Source organism: Cyanistes caeruleus, chromosome 23, assembly GCF_971803275.1.
Source record: "Cyanistes caeruleus chromosome 23, bCyaCae1.hap1.1, whole genome shotgun sequence".
In the NCBI taxonomy this organism is placed as follows: domain Eukaryota; kingdom Metazoa; phylum Chordata; class Aves; order Passeriformes; family Paridae; genus Cyanistes; species Cyanistes caeruleus.
The window spans coordinates 6,740,874-6,759,865 of record NC_141723.1 but is presented as its reverse complement, the minus strand read 5'-3'; the positions used below and the strand labels follow the sequence as shown (position 1 = coordinate 6,759,865).

Below are 18,992 nucleotides of genomic sequence, written 5' to 3'. Positions count from 1 at the left end.
CCCTGAAACCTATGTGGCATGTTCTTTAATTGAATTATGATTATTATTTGCTTTCCATATTGCTGCTGGTACTCAGCAAGGGGCAGAATCATGCCAATAGACATAACAGAAACAGTCACACTGGTCTTGGCTACCATGGTGCCCTGGCTGCTCCCTCCCCTCCCCTCCCCTCCAAAAGTGAGTGCTGAGCTCCTCAATACAAACCAGGAGACACTTCCTTCTGTACAAGGCAATCAGCGACTCGCTCACGCCTCGGTTGGTTCCCTTCAGCAGCAGTTTGGTGTTGCTTTGGTAGGCGTAGACCAGGTAGGTGAGTGACTCTTGGTATCTGGAAGAACAGGGTCAGCTCTGCAGGCCTCAGGCTCTGCCAGGGCCAATGACTACAACCAGTCCCTTGGCTCAGTCCCTTTCCTGCTGGGCCTGGATGGAACAGCATCAGGACCAAAGGGAAAAACTGGTCTTCTTTGGCAAAGCACACATGAACAGATGCTCCATGTCAAGCCATTCCTGCTCCTTTTTGCCCAGAATGCCAGGTAAGTGTCTGGGCAGAGCCCCTTAACACCAAGTTCACGCGCAATGTGTTTGTTCTGCGTTCATTTTCTGTACTGCTCCAGGAACTGCACTATGAGAGCACACCCCAAGAAGGACAGAAAGTTTTGTTTTTGAGATCCTCACACATTTCAAGCTTTGGGTGAGAAAACAGAACTGTTGATAGGCATTAGGTCAATTTGGGGGAATTCTAAGCTGCTCTTGTCATGCCTCATGTTGATTTGCCCACCTGAATTTGGTGGCTCATCACTGCAAACCACCTTGGAATTCAGTTCTGTTTCCATCCAGGAATAATTTCTGAAAGCCTGCACCATTTATGGAAAATACAGCTTCTAGAATGGTAAGGAGGAAACCAAGGCTCTTTAAGCCTAGAGGACTCCAAAGTATGTGTTTACCCAAAGCATAACATCCATTTTGAGGCAGTTTCATTTAAGTACAGGAGTCCAAGGCGAAAAATCCCAAAGTGATGGCAATCATTCCTGCAAACCCGTCTCTGGCAAACAGAATATAAAGCTCTACTTCCCAAAGGGAAATCTTAGGGGAAGCTCTCAGAAACTATCAGGCAGCCAGCCAGCAGCTCAGCTTTATAATTTTTAAACTGTTAACCAGCTCAATTGTGGATTTAAGAAGAGCTATTAGCAGATCAAAAAAGCACCCACTGGCCTCAAACACAGACCATTGTGGTTCAAAAAGAAAAATTTTTGTCCAAGTGGTCTTTACTTTTAGCTACAGCTTATCTTGTCCAAACACAATTAGAGGAACTTACTTTCTATTCTGGTAGAGTTCCAACCCTGTCAGCAGGTAAATGGACACCTTGCGAAAAAGGCTGTAGTCTTCGTGCCATCTCTGTGAGGAGAGGGAGGGAAGCAGAGCATCAGTCTCACCTGGAACACTCACAGCCATAGTTTGGGGTCCCCGATTCTACCCTTTGAAGTGTTTAAATGTCTCTCATAACTGACACATAAATGAATTTAGCCATCTGCATACACTCCTCCAAGCTCGGATTTCCATTGTGTTCCTTCTCCCTCAGCACTCTCCTGCAGACACCTGTTGCCAACAGGCATGCAGTGACCACTGTGTTGGCCACACAGCTCCATGCCGTGCCCCACATTTCCCAGTTTGGACAGATCCAGCTAGGACAGCGTCAAAGATCAGAAGCAGCTCTCTGGTCCCTTACCTTGTACTCCTCCATGTCAACATCGTCAGGACCGATTTCACTCAGCTTTGCCCGTGCCACCTTCATGATGCTGATGGACCTGCTCCATGTAAGCAGAAAGGAGAAAATCAGAACAGTGGGCCCCAGCCACATTCAGATGGGAAAAGCCTACCCTGGAATCCCAGGCACTCACCGTTCATCGTAGCTGAGGTTTTTGTCTGCAAACTGCTCAAGGAGGGTCCGTTCCACCACCTGCTGCGGAGCGTTGTTCTGCAGGAAGTAGATGAGCACGTGCTGCAAGCGGGCGTCGTTCTGGGGGGTTGGGGTCTCTTTGGAAAGCAGGTACAGCCGGGAGTACTCCTCATGGAATGCCTGCCAACAGAACACACGTACTGATGGATCCGCTTGCCTGCTCGTGGGAATGCCACAGCAGCCAACAGGAGCTCAAGACCTGTCCTGTTCAAAGGGACTCCTATGGTGACACCAAGCCTCCTCTGCTAGTGATATTCCAGGGGTGGATGGAAGCCCATCAACACCTCAACTCTAAACCAATGGCCCCCACAGCCAGGCAAACCCCAGGCATGAAGCGTGAGCTTCCAAATGTGCCAGGGTGTGCAAATGCCTCTGAGAAAGGGGGTACAGCTGCCTTAGATGGATTTCAACAAGTGCTCAGTCTGCCAAAATCCACTGGGACACACTTGTACATGCAGGAGGTGCAAGAGTATCTTGGGATTTATATTCCCATAGAGTATCAACAGGGATGATTCTTTCCATGCGGTATTTTTAGTTAAATCTACCTGCCTGTAAAATCTAACACCAGCTTCAGCATCTGGCACTGGTTATGCTTTTAAACCCCTGTGCACACAGACATTTCTTGAGGACATCTTTGACAACAGAGGTCACAGTAAGCAAGTATGTTCAAGACCAAAAAACCAAATTTTACAGTACTAAAAGAACAAGCAGAAAAAAGGAAAGTTGCTGTTTGTCTTGGGAGGAAGGTGTTCTCTTACAAGCTCTAAAAATTGTTTTGAACCCATGGATATCTTGTCACTGTAACTGAAATGAGGGGCAAAGGCCATTAACTAGAAGAAAAACTGCACAAATCGTTCCCTTTACATTCCTGATCTGTCAATATGGCACATACTCTCTATTCTGGGAAAACAGATATCCATACTATTTGATTTAGCAAACAAATCAATACCTTAACAAGCCCTGCTTCAGACCCATCACGATCAAAGGTCTGGCGGGCTTTTGCAATAGCCAGGATGACACCTTGCATGGCTGGACTCAGCATCACCTACCATGAAAGCAGGAGAACAGACACAAACAGGAACAAGGAAAACAGTAACGGACAGGGAAAGAAGAGACGGCATAGTGAAGAATGGAAGAAAATTTCAAAAGGTAAGGTTTAAAGGAAATTGTATGAGTACAGGTGTGATAACTGGGGCTGTGAGTTACTTGCATGCTACTGACTCTATCCATCACATGCATTTTTACATGCAGGGCTTTTGTTTAGGCATTTAAAGATCTCAAGGCTGGTCACTCCAAACCCTTGAATTTTTAAATTCAACAAGTGAGAAGGTAAAGGATGCTGGCCATGTCCCCATGTCCCACTCAGTTTTCCTAATTCATGTAAAATAAATGCAGAACCTGTGGTCCAGCAGTTCCTCAAGCCAACATCACACAAGAACATATCAAACCTACTCAGTGAGTGACAACCCCAGTGTTTGTGTCAAATCCAACTTGTGAGAGAACTTCCAAAACACTGCTTGAGCATATATGAGAATGGTTAAAATCAGACCCCAAACAATCAGTGGGTGGGGTACGTAAATTATGCTGTTGGGATTAAGATCTTTGACTGGGGACAAAACAGTAACTGAAGCCAGAAAAAAGACATCTAAATAAATTACCACAGGTAGGATCAATTTTGATACAGTTGTGTGAGAAAGAGGACTTACGACCAACATGCAGATTGACAAATCGAGTGCTCTTACAGAGCTCCTTTTCTGATGGCATTTAAAAATGGAATTATGAAACTATGTGGTCCCCCTTCCCCTCCACAGTGGGAAAACTAACTTTGTACAGGGCGTTCTTCCTATGGCAGACACTATCACACCCACCCTTAGGGCAGCTCAAAGCCAGCTAACTACAAAGCTACAGGTTAACAAGCAGCAGTAATTAACCCCTGCACTGGGATCTGTACCTCCTCATTATATCCATCTGCATCGGATCTAACGGGAATCTTCCCCACACTGGGGATTTCCACTTCAGAGACCTGTGAGCTAGTTTGGGCAGCAGCCTCTGCTTCCTGAGTGTCCTGGGGCTGCTCTGCCTGAACTGTGGGGGATGTTTCTCCTGGATGGGCCTTCAGTGGCTCTACCTCCTTGCGCTGTGGCCAAGAAGAAAAAGAAGAAAGAGAGTAAGAAAATCCAAAGCAGAATACAGGAAAGCCAAAGGGGACCGAGCTAAACGTGGTACAGCTACAGAACTTCACAGAAATGGGAAAAGTAAAGGTCTATTAAGAAGACTAATATGGAGACAAGAAGGGGAAACTTCTTGGGCCAAGGCTCAGCTCCTACCTCGCACAGAGCTGCCTCAACACCATTCTTCTCATAGGCATCGGCAGTGTTGGCAATGGCCTTGGCAGTCTGCTCCTTGGCAATCCTGGCATGCTCCGAGGACAGGGAGCGCACACTCTGCTCACAGAGTGATGATTGCTCTGTCAGGACAGATGTGTGGTACTAGTGAGAAAGAGCTGCAAGATTTATTCTGTCTTTTTCTAAAATGTTTTACAGCTTGTCCATGAAGTTTTACACAGCTGCCACCTTCATCCCGGAGGTGAAGGCACTTCACACAAGCGTGCGCGTACCCCTTTCCAGTGGGAATGGCACATGTCATCAGGGATTGCCAAGAAACGTTTCCCACTCCAGCAAACAGCGTTTGTCCACTCGACATTTATGAAAAAAGAAAAAGCTGGAAATGAACTGATATTAGCCCATGATGATTAAATGAATGGGAAACAGCATTTCTGGGGACAGGCTTGGAAGGATGCACATGCAACACCAGCAGAACAGCCTTTTGTACTGTCAGGGCAGAGCCTCCAGCACTGCCTTTGCTGCCTCATTTGCACCTGTTCCTGCATTCTGACACATTTGTGCAAGGCTTCAACACAGTGGTACTGGTGACCAGCTGGCTGTTCCTGGTTCCAACACGGTTTGCAAATTCAGAGTGAGATTACCTGGTCCTGACTCAGAGGAGAGGTCCTGCAATTCAGAAGTAGGTGAAGGCTCCATCTGAGGAATCTTGCAAGATTGCTCCTCATCCCACTCCTCTGCCTCCTGCTCCAGGCGCCAGTTGTCCTCCTGGATGTAGTGTCTCAGTTCTGGGGACAAAGCTTCCACTTCCTTCTGGAACTGTCTAGCCTCTGGGCCCTCATCCCCATCTGGAGGAAATGCAAGACTGGCATAAGGAAACACACTGGGGCAGGGCACCACCACAATATCATGGGCAGCCAGGAGGAAATTGGCTGAAGGATAAATGGGGGAAAGAAGACACATTTTCTACTGGCTCTGTAATTTAAGGTGATCCAGAAGCAAAGGTGCAAAAATAAAGACAAATCTACAGACAAATCTATCTAAAGCAAACCCCCGTTTTGTTCCACTATGGGACAGCAGTTACACAGAGCAATTCCAGAACCAGTGCCTGCTGATGCAGGTCAGACACATCCTGGTCCAAGGGCTCCAGTTGTACAAAGAACTGCACTGAACTGCCAACACCTGGAAAGCTCACAGCTCAGCCAGAGATGACACACCTTTGTCACTGTACAGCAGGTAAAGGTATGGGCTGCATGGCTTCTACAGCACGAGTGTCATGCTGATATTTCTTAACGCTTTTTAGATCTACTTCTGTAAACACTTTTAAAATAGCACAAAACCCAAGCAGCATCAGCTTCAGACAAGCCCTAAAATTTATCAAAAGCAAATGGCAACTTTCTACAGAAGGTATTTTTATGCACCTGTTGCAAAATGCTTTAAAAAACAAAAAAAAATTGCTTTAAATAGGAGAAAAAAACCACTCCATGGGTTAGTTTCAGAACTGCCATAAGAAAACAAAGAACAACCTCCAGATCCTCATCAGCCACATTTAGCAATGAACAGAATGTCAGCTTTCCATTGTTTCTTTCCACTTATTACATCAGAATGAGCCATGCGTGAAATTATGGGGTCCTTGTACAGCTGTTTGCCATGTCTAGAGCCACGTGCACAGCAATTTCTCCACAAAACTATTTATACACTGGCACTGCAAACACACTAAGTTTGAGCCACTCAGATACCAAAACGTCTCAGGGAAAGGCTGCACAAAAAAAGAGCCCATTTAGATTCAGTGTAACAGAATCATCAAAGACCAAGCAAACAAGTCAGGAAGTGTGATAAAAATGGGGGAGATAAAGTACGAGGCATTTCACATGCCCTGAGGAAACAAATGCTGCCATATAAACACTACAAAAAGTCAAGATGAAGAACACTAGCACTAGATGCATGTTAAATGTGGCAAAAGGGCAGTGTGAGTCTGTACACACATAATTCAGGCATGAGGTGCTGTTTCCAGTCTCACCTGGATGCTGCTCCTGGAAGTTTTCAGCCCTATCAAGGGTTTAGAAATTAATCGAGCACAGAGCAGACTAATTCAATCCTGTCTGGGCTGGAGCTTTGTGCTTTGTCAGAAGACAGCTGTGCTGGGGAAGCTGAGGAACATAATGATCATGCAGGCTAAAGAGACACACCAGCACACAAACATGTCATTAACGAGCGGCTGTGGCTCCGTACCTGCACCTACACGGGACACCTGGTCACTGATGTACATCAGGCAGTAGGCACTGGCATTCCTCAAGCCTCCAAACGACTCCCGCTCCAGCTCGTCCCACGATGACTCTGTCACTGAGATGTCATTGTATTTGAGCCATCTCTTCCGAGTCTGGTCATATATGAAGGCCCAGTAGTGCCCAGCATTTGCCTGTCCCTCGTGGACCAGGACTGCATGCAAATGATAGGGAACCTGCAAGTGACATGGACATCATTCAGATGTGCACTCAGGGACTGCTTCTGCCTGACCTCCACACACAAACACTGGGAGTGTGAGTAGGTGTAGCATGGCACAAGAGCCGAGCAATCTGATAAAATCCTTACTATGTGAAAAATTACTTTTAAGGAAAGAAGAAAAAAGATTTTTATACGTAAATCTTTCTTTGCTTCATCACTGGAAATTTAAAAATAGAGTTAAGAGGGCAATTTAAACCAAGATCTACTAAACAAAAATGAAGATCAGCAATACTAGTTTAATATTTATGTACTGAAGCTGCATTTCCTACCTGTTGGAGGAGAGGGTCACAGTACATTTGTTCAATGCATAGGTTGATTCCAGCAATAGACTCCTTCAGATCTGCCAAGAACATCAACGATGAGAGAAATGCATAAAAATTAATGACTACTCATCAGGCTACGCTAGCTCCTTTCACTTCAAAGACTTTGAAGCCATGCAGAGACTATCAGATAAACTCAAGACCAGAGCTCTGGACAGGGACAAAATTATTTGTAGTTCAGGCTGTATCCAGCAAAGCTACAGAGGGGAAGCCAGGCGAGGCACTCAAAAGGAAAATCACTAGAAATGCATTTGGGGCCAACCTTGCACGTCTTGTTCGATCTCATTTCTCCATCGTTGCAGACATGTCTGAACCAGGTTCAGCTCTTCCTCAGAGACCACGTGAGGAGCTGGATGTTCAGACAGTTCTGCTGGTGAAACAGGAGGCTGGAGCTCCATATCAGAGTTTTGCTGCGGCGAAGAATTTGCCACAAAGAAAGCTTCATCTTCAGTCCCAGTATCGGTCCTTTCTTTTATGCTGTGGAGCAAAATCCAAGAGTAGTGGGCAGGTTTTTTCATCTTTCTCTAGTTTTTAGTTTTTGGAAAAGAATGTGAAATAAGCCAAACAAAAACTACTCCAGAGCTGGAACAGGATTTCCTTTCCAGAATGGTATAAAATGTAGAGGGAACAAGTACATTGAAATGTACTTCTGCCTTCACAGACCAAACTAAAATATTAGAAAAATACTAAGGAAAGTTCTCATAGAATTCTCTAAGCACAGATCCACAACAAGCAATGCTCAGAATTCCTTCCATTACTACTAAGAAAGTTTACTCAGCTTAATTTAGAGTGTTAAACCAACCATGCTGGCCAGGGTTATAATAATCCAATACTGCTGTAATTTACTGGTCAATGAAGCAAAAAAATGAGTAGCCTAACCAAAAGGAGTATGAAATTTAGTTCTTAACTGCTGCTTGGCCAAGGAATATAGGGATGCTTTTGGACAAGGTGAAAGAACTGACCAAGATGCAGTGTTCTATTTACACCAACAGAACCAAACAACCAGACCAGTGACCCACGACTTGCACAAGCATTTGCACATTACAGCATCATGTTCACCAGTGCCCATCTAAATAACACAGTTTTGGAATGACACCCAGGACCATTTAGTTGGGAGGTGAAGTGTTCTCATGTGCATCCTTTTTATTTCTGTTTACTGACCTGTTTGGCTGTGAAAGCACATCCAAAACATGAGGCTTGGCTTGGGAGTGCAGGAGTGTTGTTTGAGAGCTCTGAGCACAGGAAACAGCCACAGTTGGCTTTGTAGCAATGAACTCAAGCACATACTGCAGCATGTCAGGCAGTGGGAAACGGGCTGGGCCAGAACCATATTCCATGTACCTGTGGAAAAATGCAAGGTGTTGTATGAATGAAGAAATGAGATGGCTTTAAACCTCATGCGACAAAAGAACGAGTTCTTCTGTAATGTGCCACTGGGCTTCCTCACCTCCATTGCCAGGGCAGCTGACAGTGTCAACTCTGCTCCTTACAGAATTTATTCCTGTAACAGTATCAGTAAAATTTAGAAACCATTGAAGAGACAGGTTTGTTTTTGAAAATACACTTCCTTCTTCCAGGTTTCAGAACAAACATATTGCTTTTTCTCCTTCCCCTAAAAGTTTCTCTGCTATTGGAAAGCTCATTTAAAAGGCAACACTTACACTCCTCCAGAGAGCATAAAAATAAAACTGAAAGCTGACTACTCACCTTTCCAGTTTCTGCTGCAGAGTCACCATTTTCTCCTTCAATCTCTTCATTTCCTCTCTTTTCATCTGAATAAGATCTTTATTGCAGTAGAGGTATCTAAACAGAAATACAGATCCCCATTTGCCAGGTGAGATTTGTTTACTTCTAACATCCACAATCTTCTGTAAATATTTTAGAATCTTTCCTTGCTCACCCAAACAACCTTCTTAGTTTCTTTATTTATAACAAAGCAACAGCTTTAAACATACCATACAACAGGACAACTCACCTGTCCATATACATAGTCTGGGGGAACTCTAGCTTGGTGTGAATTTTCTCTGGCTGTCCTAGTGACTGATTGAACTCAAATCGGGAGAGTTCAAAGGTCAGAACTGGTGGGAGTTTTGTAAACCAGCGCTGTAACAAAAGCAGAAATGCCCCCAAAGGGACTTGTTTTAAGATGACTGCTAATGGCACATTTTAGACTGATGCTATATGATTTCAGACTGATTTTAAATCTGCTATATGATTCAGACTGTCTTTAAGCACTAAATTAGGTTTTGTTTGCAGAGTGACTAGTCAGAAAGCCAAATTTTACAAGTTAGAAATTTATGCTTCCATTTTACATTTTTACTGTGAAAAAGCCTCATAATTGCTCTCTACATTACTTGTCATTGCCTGATGCATCCAGCATGATGGATTATTAACAAGTTCAGCACTGAATTTCACAAATTAGCAAAGACTACACACAATCTGCACATCATCTAAGAGCCCCCAAGAGAGTTCTTTCCTAAGGCAGATCATATGCAGTGATGAACAAACCAGGAGTCCTCCTGCAGCACCAGAATCCTTATTCTCTCTCAGTCTACTTGCAAACTACTTGATTTAGGGGATTCAGAGAAGACTCCCAGCTAATTTCTGTAGCTTCATACACTATTTTAGAGTTAGGCTGAAAGAAAAATTCTCAGTTGAATTTATATTTCCTCTCGCTCTTCCTGGATTCACAACAACTTCCAGCATCCACTGCCAGAAACTTCCTTCACCTATCTTAGCTTGGCACCACCCACTTCATGCCCCCGTCTGGACTCAGGATGAGCACACTAAGCTCATGTTCCTTTGTGGAATTCATGTCAGATATGCTGCAACAACAAAACTCCCGCACGCCAGAGCTTTCTAAAGAGCAGCCCATAACCACAAAGAAGGAATGATTTATGCTCCCATAGTCTGGGAGAAGTTTCTGTTAATTCCACTGCTGCTTTGACTTTCAGTGCACTTGCCTAGGTGCTCAAAAGACAAAATCACCCTATTCCCTATGTCCCCTATCATGCTACCCTTTACCCACCACATCCTAGGAAGTGAAACTAAGATGCACAATTTTCCCAGTAAGACTTCTCAGAAATTAAGGCAGAGCCTTTTCCTCCTATCTGTGCAGACGAAAGAATTTAAACAGCTCCACGATCAGTCAAATTTCCCTTAATTTTGGGACAGAATTTTGAGGAACTAAAAAGCTTGGATTGAAACCAACCTGCCTGATGAGCTCCAATGTGCCTTTGTCTCCAGTGCCAGCCAACACCAGCTTCACCCACATCATGCCTGTAAAGGCACCTGAACTGCTTCAGGCAGAAACCAGGAAAACCCAGAACATTTGAGTCCAGAGTCAGAAGAGGGCTCCCCTGCTCAATACTTAGTTTCTCCTTTGCTAGTTTAAACCACAGCAACACAATTTTCAGACATTCTCATAGAACTCATGAAACACTCTTCCCTGCTCTGCCTACACCAGATACCCTTGCCAATGTTGTTTCCTAGCCTATCTTCAAGCTAACTTTTGCTGCACTTACACACAGAGGATGCTGAATGCAATGGTGCTTCTTCCCCCTGCTGCAACTAAATTTTTTATGATTCGTTTTTGATTAGTGAGATTAAAAAAAGAAATAAAATCATCACAGTCAGAACATAAGAGTGAAATCAAGAAGAAAACCCCCAAACTGTACACAATATAATAGGGAGAAAGAGACAAATTCCAAATGGCATACCATGGAGTTAAGCACTGTACTTTTACCCTCCGAAAATATGGAGGCAGTAGGTCTCCCCCTACTCAGGTACAGGTAGGCTTCAACAGAAAGAGAGAGACTTGATCACACTTGATTCAGAGGCAGACGTTGACCTTTGCAATTTAAAATAAAGTTTTTGAACTGGTTACATAGGACAACACATCTTTATAAATCAGTGAAGACTTAGTGTCTAATCACACTTGGTGTCTGACCACCTAACACTAGCAGACATTTAAATGAGATTCCAGGTATCCAGAAAACGTTTTGTATTCAATTCTTAGAGAACACCCACAGTTGCCATTTTAAGTTCTCAGATTACCCCTGCACTGTGTGTGCTGCACTCTTCTGCCGCAGGAAACCAAAGGCTTGACAAAAAAGGTCCAACTAACCTCCTGTCCATACTTCACTGACTGAGATGCTGCTGCCTCATCCATCTCTCCCTCCACCATGGCTCCTTCCAAGCACTCATTCAGGTTCCGGTAACCATTTACCTGAAGAGGATACTGACCAAAGGTCTCAATCTTGGAAAAACTGTTGCCTGCATGATGGAAACCATACAGAAACCATGAGCTAACTCAAGAGAACAAAAAATCCTGGTTAACTCCAAAACACTCAAAGGAGTTAAAAAGTTGAATCTACCAAAGCCTTAACTCACCCTCATGGACACCCTCAGTCAGGAAAGTCCCGTAGAAGAGCTGCACCATTGGGTTTTCAGATTTGTCCCCAGGGCTCCTGTTTCACAGAGCAAAAGCACACTTTCATTTGCAGCTGGAGGCTGCAAAAAAAACCCCAAGTCATAATCTAAAAGCCTCTGCTTGGGGGCCTACAGGCAAAAGTACATTTTTCTATCCAATCAATAAATTAAGAGGAAGCTTCTCATTAATTTCCATATTCCAAAGCACATTATAACAAACTGGCAAGAGTGGGAAAAAAAGTTAAGTGACAGCTTCTGAAAGGAAGTTTCAAACTACCAGAGTTTTTCTGTTCATCAGGGCTGCTGAGCTCCCTCAAAAGCTCATTTACTCTGCAGGCCTTATCAGCACTGAGTGAAGTCCCACACTCACCAACAGGAGATGCAGACACAACATTTCAAGCTTACTAAGCCTCATCCACAGGAAACGAAGAACACTCATTTGCTCAAAATTTTCACATAAAGTCCTCTCATTTATTAAAACTCTCCTTAGGTCAAAGTCCCGAGACCACAGAGAACTCACGTGACATTCACAGTGAGCTGGAATGCGTCCTCCAGCCAGTCCAGCAGTTTGTGCGTAAATTCACTCACATCTTGCTAGAGGAGAGACCAAAGTGGAGAGTCAATTGTGACACCCACCACAAAGTGTTCCCCCAGTCTGCTGCTGTCACAGGCCCACTGAACACAACCTGACTGGTGCTGCTGGACCCGCTCAGCTGAGCTATGTGAGACTGGAGTGCTGAGCTGATTTGGACTGATAATGAACTCTGCTCATCTGAACACTAGATCAGAGGAAATTATCGTGATCGCTCCCCAGCTACGCAGATGGCACCGGGTAGTGCCATGCTACGCTGGCTGCTTAATTAGCACGCATGTACATTCTGCTCTAATGACACAGGGACAGCTGCTTGGTGGCTGGGAAAAGGCCTCTGAAAACACCAGCACGATGAGGCAAAATGGGGTTGCCGTAGCTGTGACTGCTGGTTTGAACAGAGCAAAAGGCTTTTCAACGTGGTTTTACCTGGGGTTGCTCAGCTGATCTAAACACATCCCTCAAGAGTTCCAGTGCTGCAGAAGGGTCTACGAACTTCCGCCACGTCCCCAGCATTAATGCAAACAGACACTGAAGTTCTTGCATGAATGCAATATTTCTTTTTCCCTGCATTGCAAAAAAAAAGAAAAATCAAAACCTTCCTGCAGCTCTAAAATGCATCACCTTAAAACTTAGTGCTACTGAACACCACATACACATATCATAAAAGGTACCCAACCAGCTGCACATTGGCTCAAATACCAGTTTTTCTACCATACATGCAAACCAATGAGTAATCTGGAGCTGCCAAAGAAGTTTTATGGGAAAAACATTTCCCCACACAGCAGTTAAAGGCTCTAGAGGACAGAGGTACAAGAAGCAGCTCTTTTTTTTTGCTATCCTGATTCTGTCTTTGAGAATTTCCTGAATTTATCTTAAAGGTAGTCAAATGATTTTAAAGCTACAGGTCTCAGATGGCCCCAAAATAAATCTGGTTAGAGAAAGAGCAGAATGCTACATCACAAAAGAGGGGAAACTTGACAGTGTTACTGAAACAAAACTTACAGTGTGACTATGACAACTTTCAAGCACATTCTGTGGGAGGGAGTACCCAAGGACCAGCCTCCGGAATTCTGGCAACTGAAACAGAGACTGAAAGGAGAGGAGGGGTAAAGCTTGGTCAGCACCTGCAAGGACTGGACTCACTGTAATCTGATGCACTGTTTTCATTCTGACTTGACAGGTTTCTTTTGCAAACTTCACATTCCCCATGGTCTCATGTCACATATTTACAATGTGAGCAGCCCCTGTGCTGCACCAGCACAGAATCAGGATCATAGACTTCACTAGGCTGGAACAGACTTTTGAGATCATCAGCACATTTGTACCCACCCAAGGACAAAATCTCATCCTGCCATTTCTAGGATATATATAAACTAGGAAAATCACTCTATTCTGCACAGGCAGGCTCAGAAAAGCACCCAAAAAGCCATGGTGAGAAGAACCCATTTTTAGCTTTCTTCCTTCCTCTCAGAGCTGAAGACAAATGATTAACATCTTTCTGCTGATGTGAAATGGTTAGGAGAGACAAATCTGCTCAGTTCCACTTACTATTGTCTCTTCTTCAGATCATTACTAATAATATATGCTGCCTAGTTGTTTATTTGTCCAAGCATCTATGTCAGTGTATTCCATTAACTGAAATATGATACACCATGTGTTATTGAGCCAACAATAACTGCAGTAAAATTAAATTATCAGTTCACTTTGCCAGGCAAGCTTCTATCATTTCAGCAGGCACTTGGCCATTGCTGCAGAACTCCCTGCATATAGACACACAGATCCTCTGTATCTGTAGCTATTTTTAAGCAAAGCCTATTTAACCACTCTTTGGCTCTTTCTGTACAGGCCCAGAACACAGCCCAGTCACATCACATAAACCCAGAAGTTTCTGTGTTTGGGCAGGCTCACATTCTGCATACAATGACTCCCTCACAGAACTGCTGCACGTTTACTTCTAACTGAGAAACATTCTGACTCCAAGACTCCATCAAGTTTGAGATTAGAAAAAGAGAACTTTTTTGCAGATTACCTGTATAACAGCACTAAACCAACACGTATTTCCAATATTTTTCATTCCAACAGGCCAGTCATCTGCTCTTCTCCAGTCATTCTGTTTGGGGTTCTCTCCCCAGACTTCACAGCGTTTCCTTTTGGAGCGGTTTTTGTTTTCAGCGGAATGGGCGTCCTGTGGTCTGTCACAAGAGATAAACACTGAGCTGTAAAACACCTCCCAGAGAGCTACAGGAATCAAACTCCCCTCCAGCCAGTAGGTGTCCACCTGGCAGGTGATCCATGTTAGTTCTACAGTTACCAGCTTCAGAACCCATCTATGATATCTGGGAAAACCAAAGCGTGGGGCCACTTACAGTTCCACTGACCTTTCAGCTGCATCCCTTTCTGCAGCTGGAGCTTTCGGTGATTCCAGTGGTCTGACAGTGTCTGTGCAGAGGTTGTCTTGGTTGTGAGGGGCAGGTACAGTACTAACATCTAGAAGTGGAGACAGCATTCTGATCAGTTTTCCACCAGCAGCAGCAAACATTGTCTTTAAGAGGAAATTCTAGAAAACATCACACTTCACAAATATGGCTCTTCAATCAATACAAGCAAAATTTTATAGCTCAGGTTTTAAACAGAAATCCCTGTTCAGATCATGCCAAGCAACCTAAGAGCCACTAAGCGAGCTGGATGAGAACAGGGCAGAGCATGCAGCTGTGCCACTACCCAGATCTCCTTACAGACAAATTCAGAGCTTAAGAAAACAGTTCAGAGCTCTTGAAATAACGAGACAGGAACACCAGCTTTTTAACTGTGATGTGTCACCTCCAAACATTATTAAAACACTACTAAGTGATCAGTAGTGGCAAAATATGCACCAGAACAGAAGCTGGAGGGACGTACTGCTGGCAGAAACAGGGAGGATGAGTATCTCCCCTCTGAGTTCACACAAGCACGTGAAGCTGTAGGGGTGAGCAGAGGTGAAGCTTACCCTGGGGGAGCTTGCCCACCACGCTCCCTTCCCAGGCGGATGGCTCTGCAGCAGCTGGGCTCTGCACTGGCTCTGGAGTGGGGTCCTCCGTCAGGAAGGTGACTGCTTCCATGAGATCTCCATCAGCAGCCTGGTAGAATGATCGGGGAAAGCAAAGCACCAGTGAGGAGCAGAACAGCAAAGGATTTACCCTTTGCCTCTCACGCATCCAGGATGATCCTGGATTGGTCTCACAGGCCATTCTAACAAGGCCCAGCTCATCATCAGCTGAAAAACACACCAGCAAACACTTGTGTGCTATGCTGGGTGGGAGACTGAACTTGCCTGAGGTTTTGGACAAAATCAGAGCTCCCTTTCCCCAAAACAACGACAATATACACAAACCTTTAGAGCGGCAAGCAGGAATGCTGAATCCTGAATTCCTGTGATCTCTTTCATCTGGTTTAAGAGCACCTGGCAATCCTATGTACAAGAAATAAAGAAAGCTCATGTGAAAAGGTGGACAGGATGGACATCAAGCTGTTTCTGCAAGGCTTGCTGAGGGCACAGCAGAGCACTGCTTGTTTCCTTCCTTTCTGCTGCCAGACTGACACACAAGCCCAGTCACACTTGCTTAATGCAAATACCAACATCAGCTTGAACATCACACTCAGGTTTTTTCCCTGCTAAATTCACAGACTAACATTCAACCCTTCATATCCTCAGGAGAATGCAGGCAGGCCTGGGAGGGCAGGCCACCCTCACTGTCAGCTGTGGGACGTGCAGCACTTGTGGTGGGAAGGGGCTTCCCCACCCCCTGAGGCAGCAGCATGTGCAGCAGGACATATAAGGTGGCCGCCTGCTCCCAGGGCACTGTCAGGAGCTATTTTCAGTGTGGTGGCACATGCCACTTGTGCATGTCACTTCTTACTGACAATAAGGTGTCAGAGCAAGGGCCCAGGCACCTTGATTGCTCCTCCTTCCCACTCCACACCAATCACTTGAGGTCTGGTGAGACACTAGCTGCTCAAGGCCCCATGCTATGGTTCACAGCCTTTGGCCAGTTCCGCCACTTAAAACAAATGATTACAGAAATTCTCTTTGCCAGACTTAAAAAAATCTTTGCAGCCTAGGCTTACCACAGGCTGGTCACTGCACATTGCACAAGCACAAATACCCTCACTGAGTGACTACCAGGAGAAGCAGCTCTCCACAAGGAGCCTCCCAGCACTGGGGGTCCCACCACCCTGTTCACGGCCACAGTTCAGCTGATGCTGCTGCCAGCGGCTCGGGCTGGGTGACAACTGAGGCGCAGCTCCATAATGCTGGCATTACATGTGGTATGGGGAGGACACTGCAGCAAGAACAAGTGCTGGGTCTGTGTCGTGTATCCTGATTTACAGAGGCTGCTGAGGATCCTGCAGTCAGCACAGACCAATCAATCCCAGTTCCCTGAGATCGCACTGTTAATTAATCTTAACCAGCAAAGCTGCAGGCAAATGAACTCAAGATTCTACTTTCACCACTGAGAAAAAACTCAAAATGCTTCCAGGCAACTAGAGCACAAGTTCCACCCGGTGAGTTATGAATCAACTACTTTTTTGAGGCCCCCACCCATATCAGTGATGGATGCTACTCCACACACAAACACAGCATGCACCTGTGTCAGCTGTTAAAACAAAATACCTCCAGATTATTTTTGGTGGCAATTCTCTTGTCAAGTTATTCATGGTAGTCCCATTTAAAATACTATTGCTCAACTTTCACAAGAAAGAGCACACATGTGTGTGCAAACCCCCTCAGCTCATCCCACACTCTTTTTATCCTGAGAAAAGCCAAGATGCACTGGGACACCTGAGCACCCCCAGGAGGAGCTGCCCGATGAGGAGCCAAGGCTGAGAGGCTGGGGGCAGGCATACTCTCACAAAGGCAAACCACTTGAATCATGTTGCTAATTTTGCTGCCTTAGCGCGTGCTGTGCATGTCGGCTGACCCCACCTTACGCCGCAGGGCAGATTTTTCCAGTGGAGAAAAAACCCACAAACAGCCTTACTAATACACTTCATTATAATAATGAAACCTGAGGCAGGACAGGGCACGATTTTCTGGGGTTCTTCTGTTCCAGCAAAGAAAGAACTCACAAAGGCTGTTGTAAGCATAAAAGCCAATTACTGATCCTCTGTTCTAAATTGCCATTTAATATTTCAATGATTTCTGCGTGCTTTTATTCAGCCTTTGAGGAAAGGTTTGTGCTAACAGCAGAGAGCTTATTCCGTACCACTTTTAAGAGGGTTATGGCTGCCTGGCAGCCCACAAAAGCCACTAGGAACCACTCTCAATTCATTAAGATTTTGGGGAGTGCGCATGGTTTTGTTGCCATAACTAGTCTGGTTATTGCTCTCTGAGGTTGTGCACCATGGGGCTATAAAACAAGTTCTGTAGCTGCTAATTAACACCAGTGTGATGCCTCTGCTAATACACCCTGCACTTGCAAACCCAAACTGAACCAAAGCCCTATCTGCTGGAAAAATAACAACCCAAACCCAAATCCTATTAGTATTAAATTACAGCAACAAGAGATGAGTACAAAACCAAGAGGCTGAGAGGAAGGAGGGTACTATAGATAAAATTACAAGGTCAGCCAAGAATGATGGGAACAGAAAGGTTTTGCTGTTTTCCCTGCTCTGAGGTGACTCACCATCCTTAGAAGTTTGTTTTGATGAGAAACTGTGAACAGGGAAAGGAGCAAATGCAGAGCAGGAGTTCAAGGGGGTTCCAGAAATAGCTGCACACAAGGAGGAGGACGGCTGCAGCACAGAAAAGGCATGCAGAGCCTTGGCCTTCAGCCTCTGCACCTCAGCCATGCCTTTTATCGTGGGGGTAAATGGATACGGAGAGGGCTGGAAACCCACAGGCGATGGCAGGAACAAAGCCCACGTTCCTAGCCAAGGCTTTCACAAACCAATATCCATCACTAGAAGAAGCAGCAGGCAGCAACCTTGTCCTGCATTAATGTGCACAAGACGCACACAGTGGGCACTGTCTGGTCACTGTCCCCACAAGACCGGGGCATGGCACCAATGCCACTTCAAACACACAGCCAAAGGCCTGACACCCTCATCCCACCCCACCCTGTAACTCTGACCTCTCTGAAACGCATCTCTCGGGTCCTAAGAGCACAGAGATGCTACAGAACAGTGCAGACCCCTGTGTCAATTCGGGATGGTCTGGGCTTCAGTCCCCTGAGCACTGACACAGCCTCGCGTCCGGGTCCGGGCCCCTTCAGAGACAATGTACGCAGAATCCTGAAGTTTGGGAGCAGCGGTTTTCGTTAAGTTTCCCCAGGAGATGCTGCCCGGCGGCGGGAGCTCGCGTTTCTGCTCCCAGCAGAGGAGCGGTGTCTGAGCGCCCGCCCGAGCCCGTTCCCGTGGTACCGGCGCACCGCGCGGAGCGGAGCCCGTTATTCCCAACGAAAGGCGCGCGGCCGGCACCGCTGCCCGCCGGCCCGGGGCACCGAGAGCGCGCACAGCGCAGCGGGGAAGCGCTGCGGGCCGGCCCCGAGCGGCCGCGGGCCGCAGGCTCGGGGCGCAGCGGGGCCGCGGCGGTGCGAGGGTCGCTCCGGCGGCCGCCCCGGCCCCGCGCGGGGATCGCCGCCCGCCACCCTCCTCGCGGCCCCGCCTGCCGCGGTCCCGCCCCAGCACCCCCCGCCGAGCCCGCACTCTCGTCCCGCCGCCCCCGGCCGGCCCCGCGCTCCCACCTCGCCGCCGCCGCCGCCCCGGGCCCGCAGCTCGGCCGTCATGGGGCCGCCGGCAGCGGCGCCGTCCTCGCACAGCGCGCACGCGCGGCCGCTCCGGTTCCGGCCGCGCCGCCCGCCGGGGCC

General features: G+C 46.3%; 1 protein-coding gene across 13 annotated transcripts in view; it reads right to left on the bottom strand.

Moving 5' to 3' along the window:
• Positions 1-18,992, bottom strand: part of USP28 (ubiquitin specific peptidase 28) — a 21,985-nt gene extending 2,993 nt beyond the window's left edge. Inside the window, exons 1-25 of one of the 13 annotated variants that reach the window (XM_086861257.1) lie at positions 18,870-18,951; positions 18,258-18,417; positions 15,518-15,595; positions 15,134-15,263; positions 14,526-14,634; positions 14,177-14,339; positions 13,150-13,236; positions 12,574-12,711; positions 12,076-12,149; positions 11,517-11,593; positions 11,251-11,399; positions 9,100-9,227; positions 8,832-8,927; positions 8,286-8,465; positions 7,387-7,601; positions 7,074-7,144; positions 6,532-6,760; positions 4,944-5,147; positions 4,285-4,424; positions 3,909-4,094; positions 2,907-3,002; positions 1,899-2,077; positions 1,727-1,805; positions 1,316-1,395; positions 205-328 (exon numbers count right to left, since the gene is read on the bottom strand). In XM_086861257.1, coding sequence (XP_086717383.1) covers positions 205-328; positions 1,316-1,395; positions 1,727-1,805; positions 1,899-2,077; positions 2,907-3,002; positions 3,909-4,094; positions 4,285-4,424; positions 4,944-5,147; positions 6,532-6,760; positions 7,074-7,144; positions 7,387-7,601; positions 8,286-8,465; positions 8,832-8,927; positions 9,100-9,227; positions 11,251-11,399; positions 11,517-11,593; positions 12,076-12,149; positions 12,574-12,711; positions 13,150-13,236; positions 14,177-14,339; positions 14,526-14,634; positions 15,134-15,263; positions 15,518-15,595; positions 18,258-18,272 — 3,027 coding nt within the window. In that variant the 5' untranslated portion in view covers positions 18,273-18,417; positions 18,870-18,951. Of the gene's footprint in view, positions 1-204; positions 329-1,315; positions 1,396-1,726; positions 1,806-1,898; positions 2,078-2,906; positions 3,003-3,908; positions 4,095-4,284; positions 4,425-4,943; positions 5,148-6,531; positions 6,761-7,073; positions 7,145-7,386; positions 7,602-8,285; positions 8,466-8,831; positions 8,928-9,099; positions 9,228-11,250; positions 11,400-11,516; positions 11,594-12,075; positions 12,150-12,573; positions 12,712-13,149; positions 13,237-14,176; positions 14,340-14,513; positions 14,635-15,133; positions 15,264-15,517; positions 15,596-18,257; positions 18,751-18,869 lie in introns of those variants that run through there. The other 12 variants (XM_086861256.1, XM_086861268.1, XM_086861261.1 and 9 more) reach the window with 12 other exon arrangements.